The following is a 6106-nucleotide window of genomic DNA, read 5'->3' as shown; positions in this document are numbered from 1 at the left end:
CAGCCAAGTTTGGAAGACAAGGAGAGATTAAGTAGGCATAATCTCAATAATCCGCTCTAAAAATCATGGGTACAAACATACATATTTCCAGAATGAAGGAAGTTAGATTAAAATATTGTAACATGAATGTAATTTGAAAGGTTATGTCATTTTTGAGGGTACCGCCATTGACTTGTTGCTCATACTCTGGCGCTCTAATTGGCTGCGGCACTTTTGGGGAGGTAATGTTGGGATTTTCTGGCTTGTTATACATACGGGAGAGATAAATGAGGACGCTTCACGACAGGATTAATGAACTTGTCTCTCTTTATACTAAAAGTTCACCCCTGCTAGAGGACAACTCTCTTAGCGTAGAATACTTGTTAGACACAATCGTTTGCCTGTCTTATGAATGCAAACTTCCTCAACACAAAAATGAGAGGAACTGCATTAAGTTCTATAATGCTGGTAAGAGGCCTCAGTTTTTTACTGTCTTCTAGTTAAAAAATACGTCGATAAGATTGAGAGTTGTTGGATATCTAAGTCAGAATTTGAAACCATAAGACTGATTGGATCGGGAGCCTTTGGAGACGTATCAGTTGTTAAATGGAAGAATGATGGAAAAATATATGCTTTGAAATCTCTCCATAAGTACGATATGCTTAAACGTTCAGATGTAAGTTATTTGAAGCTTCTTAGGATACCTTTAGAGAGCATGCTTTCAAGAAGAGCGTGATGTAATGGTGAAGGCAATGGTCAGTAAATCTCTATGGCTGGCCAAATTGCATCACACATTTCAGGACGAAAAGTTTTTGGTAACTTTACTTTTTATCTTATTGTAAACTAAGTATTTTCTCATGGATTTTTACAATGGCGGGGATATGCTTACAATGCTGAGCAAGTTTGACGACAAGATACCTGAAAACATTGTACAGTTCTACGTTTCTGAAATGGTATTAGCCATTGACTCTTTACATCAACTGGGTTATGTTCACAGAGATATAAAGCCAGATAATGTGTTGCTACAAAGGTGAGTTTTATGATGAATGGCACATCCAAGTCTGTTCACTAGTAATTTATGAAATAGCAGGACAGTTCCGCAATTTATTTAACTAGCTGGTCGTAATCGTGTGTTTTAGTCCACTGGCCAGTTTATCCTGAGTTTTCTAAGCCCCAAACACCTGAAGGAAAAATTAAGTTTGGTCCTGAGAGTTTTCCTGATAAATTTCTGACGTGCTGTAGTATATCTACAGTTCTAAAAATGGCCACTAATAGCAAGCACTTCATTCGTACTTCACGTCTCTTGATTTGGTCAGTTTAATATACTTTTTCTTCATTGTCATCATTGAACACTTTAAGCGTATCTATGTGTGTACCTTTTACCCATTGAAGGTGTGGATCAACACCGACAAAATAGTCTGGAATTCTAATCACTCATTTTTTGGGTTTTGAGTCACATTTTATATGCCTAGGTCTAAAAATTCTTCACATCTTTGTTTAAAAAATATCAATCATAAGATATCCAGATTCATGCATTTCCCGACGTGTGGGAACTGCTTCGGGTCCACATGTAATGCAAACGGATGAGGTGCTAAGTCGATTTGAGGTAGCTAAATTACTACGAAGTTTATCGACAACTTTGTTAGACTGGATTGACCAACAAAAGACTCAGGATGTATTGGTATAACTAGGTTCGTGGCAAAATGGCTAAATATCTTTGAGAATTATTAATTTCGTTTATTAAGTTGTATCTTAACTATTCGAATAAAGTGAAATGATCTAGCTATATTTCTTCAGATGAAGTACATTGTAATTTGTTTCGGTACTTATTTTTGAAAATCAAATGAGTTGTGGGAGGGTGGTCACACTGTAGTTTAATAACATTAGGGCTAACATCAACAGTTCATCTGCTGGCTACATAAACCACTTGTCAATAAGTTTCTTCTCTTTGTTGCTATAGCTCAGGTCACATTGTCCTTGCTGATTTTGGTTCCTGTTTAAAACTTGGCGAAAATGGGTTAGTGAAAAACAATACAGCCGTTGGGACACCAGACTATATATCACCAGAAATTTTGCGGGCTTCCGAAGATGGCCATGGGACATATGGTGTTGAATGTGATTACTGGTCTCTCGGAGTCGTGATGTACGAAATGCTCTTCGGCGAAACGCCTTTCTACAGTGAAAATCTCATCGAAACTTATAGTCACATTATGAACTTTGAGGTAAATCAAATTCCAAAAATTTCAAACTGAAGTTATGACCAAATACATCATAGACACATGTACTAACTTTCTGGGAAAAAACTACTTTATGAAAAAGCGGGTAGCAGATAATTAGTATTAATAAACGGCATCTTTGATATATGCCTCGAATACGGCTTATCGATTAAAGAAGATCAAATTTAAGCACTAAGGATGACCACTTTCACTATTCTTACTTAACTTTACCTTGGATATTCTTCCAGAGATAATACTCATCTAACTTTTTAAGATTTGATCTCATCAGAAGAATCAGATGTTCATTTGGAATACACAAAAGACAGTTGTGTTTGATGAAGAAGCTGATAAAGTGCAGTCTTCTGATCGCCTCCATTAACAATGCAACCATATTCGGAATGTGTTTCTCTCCCTCTAAAGCAAAATATTGCTTCATGACTGGTCTACATCAACTCCTGAACTAATAATGAGTGACGTAGTTGAGTGCATCAACTGCTCCATTTATTTTAGAAGTCTAATCTCGGAGTGAGTTGGTGTCTGTCTGAATATCTGTATGGATTCAGGATGCTATGTTGGCGTTTGCCAACATCCATTACTTGTAATGTAAACGTTGTAGTGTCCACCTACCAACATATGGTTGAATATACTGATCAACAGTTCGTTCTGACACTGTATATCGGTGGAACATAATCTTTGGAAACAGAAGGCATGTATATTGTGCATGAGTTTCGGTGATTCTCTATACCCATATTGCATTAGAAAGATGATCAATCTAAATTTTGCATATTGGTTAAGATGACTTTGATTCAATCAATTTTTAACGCATTTTTAAAATAAGACTATTCAGAGTAAATTCTGTTAGTTAACTTTCTGTGTATTCCTAGTTGTAATTAGTTATTTGACGTTCTACACACTTTTCCTCGTATTGAATACTTTGTTGTGATTTTGTGTTCAGCGATAATTACTCAGTTGATAAGATTTTGTAATTAATAATCATTTGATCGATATGTAAATTAATGTGAATGTAAATTTGTTTCTTCTCAAGGAGTTTTGATCACAAAAGCCTCTATATAAACAACCCACTAGTCGGCGAAAAATAATTAGTGTAGAAGAAGTGTCATCTATCGTAATTAGTTTTATGTCGCAAAATGAGTTTTCATAGCTACTCATCAGATTTCTCTCATAGATGTTTTCAAAGTATTCCTCGTATATGTTACGACCATCGAGTTCTCAGTGCTAATGTTATACTCAGAATACTAGGTAAAGATGACAAATCGGTTGATGTGAATCGTATTCGGCTAAGGTGGTTTAAACAGGTATTACGTATACCGAACTAAAACGTGGCATCCGTTCACAAAGCCAGTGACTGCTTATTAGAGCTGTGTTGGCATATAAAGACTACCTGTCCGAAGTCTCCACAAAAGCGGTGACTAGTGGTTACAGACGTTTGGTTACAGAGCTCAGGATCCGTCTCAATGACAGTTGCACTCAATCTTTGCTCTCCCTTAGATTTTGTACCTCAAAATCTTGCGCTTTCTTTTCTATATCTAATCGCCTCATACTGCAAATATGGTGTGGCAACCGATGATATAGTTTTGTTTGTTGATTAAATGTAGTCTTTTGAGCACTTCGAGCAACAACGCAGGTGTGTTTGGGATATAATTTTCTCTCCCTAAGTGCAAAATGCTACTTCGAGGGTGATCTGAATCAACCTAATAGTAGAGAGCGAAGTAGTTTTTATCACCATTTGCATGAATACTCTGTTTACTAGGTACTTCATATATGTAGGTATTTTAAAGTCATAAAGTCGTTGTCTATTTTTAGAAACATTTTACCATTCCGACTGATTGTGTAAAAATTTCCGAATCAGCATGTGACCTAATACGACACCTGATTTGTGATCGGAAACGAAGGTTTGGTCGAAATGGAATAGATGAGTTGAAGGGTCATGCTTTTTTTAATGGCATCGATTGGGAACATATTCATGAACGTAAGTTATATATACCCAAAATATTTTTTCAAGTTCATTAAATATACTGTTGAAAATTCAGCTATTCTGGACAATACACAATTTCCTTCGACAAAAAGCACTTTTGACAGTATCTTTTTATATGGTTACGGTAAAATATAAAACGACTTAGAAATCTAAAATATCGGGACTGGTATTAATATTGTTTACTTTCCTGGAATTATTCATGTAGATACCTTCATCTGGTGCTATTTCAGGGTTTTCTTGCTACTTCTAGACATATAGTTTGTATTCTGACCTTCCGTAATTAGTTGTGCCTACATTTCCTGCTAAGTACATTTGTCTGGTTATCTCTCATACATGTATGTCTTGAATCGTGAGTGAATTTTATCGATGAAGTAAGAAGTAATGGTAGCACGTATGTTGTGTACGTTTTGTGGAAACATACGTAGATTATAAGTATTTAATCATATTTATTTATGCAGCACTCCTGTTTAGTTTCCTGACTCTAGGATTTAATTTGTCCTACAGATTTACTAATAGAACTGTAAACGCGATACTGGTGATCCCAGGGTCTATGTATACGAACACCTCAGGCAGAGTGAGGGCATACAACCACCTTTCTCCCTTGTTCCATTCGAGCAGTGGGGTTAGGCAGGGTTGCCCGATCTCACCATTCCTCTTCAACTTTGCCATCGACGACATCCTGGAAACAGCTCTGGTGGATGTAAGTAATGGCGGTGTGGATATGTTGCCTGGAGAACGACTTCTCGACCTTGAGTATGCGGATGATATTGTCTTACTGTGCGATAATGCCCAAGGCATGCAATCCGCACTTAATCAGTTGGCAATCAGTGTCCGTAGGTACGGCATGTGCTTTGCACCCTCCAAGTGCAAAGTACTTCTACAAGACTGGCAGGATTCTCATCCTGTACTCACCCTGGATGGTGAGGAGATCGAAGTAGTTGAGAAGTTCGTGTATCTAGGTAGCTATATAAGTGCTGGTGGTGGCGTGAGTGATGAGATTGATGCACGTATAATGAAAGCCAGAGCGGCTTATGCCAATCTGGGCCATCTTTGGCGCCTTCGTGATGTTAGTCTGGCTGTAAAAGGTCGGATCTACAACGCGTCGGTGAGAGCAGTTTTGCTCTATGCTTGTGAAACCTGGCCTCTCCGAGTTGAGGATGTTAGACGTCTCTCTGTGTTCGATCATCGTTGTCTCCGAAGGATTGCTGACATTCAGTGGCAACACCATGTTAGTAATGCAGAGGTTCGGCATCGTGTATTCGGGCGCAGAGATGATAATTCAATTGGTGTCACCATCTTGAAACACCGACTTCGGTGGCTCGGACATGTTTTACGAATGTCGTCCCAGAGACTTCCGCGTCGTGCATTATTTGCCGACCCTGGGACTGGTTGGAGAAAGCGGAGAGGAGGTCAGTGTATGACATGGTGTCGTGGCATGAAAGAAAGCTGCAAAGGGCTAGCTTTTGTTGGTCCTTCACGACTCCCTGGTTGGGGTCCGAGAGATAGTGCAACACAGTGGCTAGAGACGTTATCGGATATGGCTCAGAATAGAAGCCAGTGGCGATCCTGCTGCAACCTTCTTTTACTTTCTACATAAAGAATAGTTCTAACTTTCCTATTTGAAAGAGTCTTCTGGTTGTACATTTCAGTCCGCCTTATCTTTTCATCCTTTCCCTTCCTACTTTCATTATTTTGTGTGGCGCATATGTACCTGGTGCCCTTTTGTACCAATATATATGTGTTTAAATAAATAAATAAAATACACCCTAATATAATAGGATAATAATGTCTTTCAATTGGTAGGTCACATGCAACAGGGATAGTTCACAGACACATCAGAACAGATTAACGTGGTGGGATCCTAAGCAACGATCTGCTTGGTTATGAATATAACTAACACTGATCGTTGTTGCTA

General features: G+C 38.2%; 1 protein-coding gene across 2 annotated transcripts in view; it reads left to right on the top strand.

Annotated features, from left to right (window-relative positions):
• Positions 1–214: 214 nt before the first annotated feature.
• Positions 215–6106, top strand: part of Smp_158560.1 (serine/threonine kinase) — a gene marked incomplete at its 5' end in the record, with an annotated part of 74083 nt that continues 68191 nt past the window's right edge. Inside the window, 6 exons of one of the 2 annotated variants that reach the window (XM_018794845.1) lie at positions 215–447; positions 480–655; positions 690–794; positions 828–1009; positions 1940–2201; positions 4020–4185. In XM_018794845.1, the coding sequence (XP_018649216.1) occupies positions 267–447; positions 480–655; positions 690–794; positions 828–1009; positions 1940–2201; positions 4020–4185 (1072 nt within the window). The remainder of the gene's footprint in view (positions 448–479; positions 656–689; positions 795–827; positions 1010–1939; positions 2202–4019; positions 4186–6106) is intronic. The other variant, XM_018794846.1, reaches the window with a different exon arrangement.

Source organism: Schistosoma mansoni, chromosome 1 (genome assembly GCF_000237925.1).
Source record: "Schistosoma mansoni strain Puerto Rico chromosome 1, complete genome".
Classification (NCBI taxonomy): Eukaryota; Metazoa; Platyhelminthes; class Trematoda; order Strigeidida; family Schistosomatidae; genus Schistosoma; species Schistosoma mansoni.
This window is presented reverse-complemented; position numbering and strand designations above follow the sequence as displayed.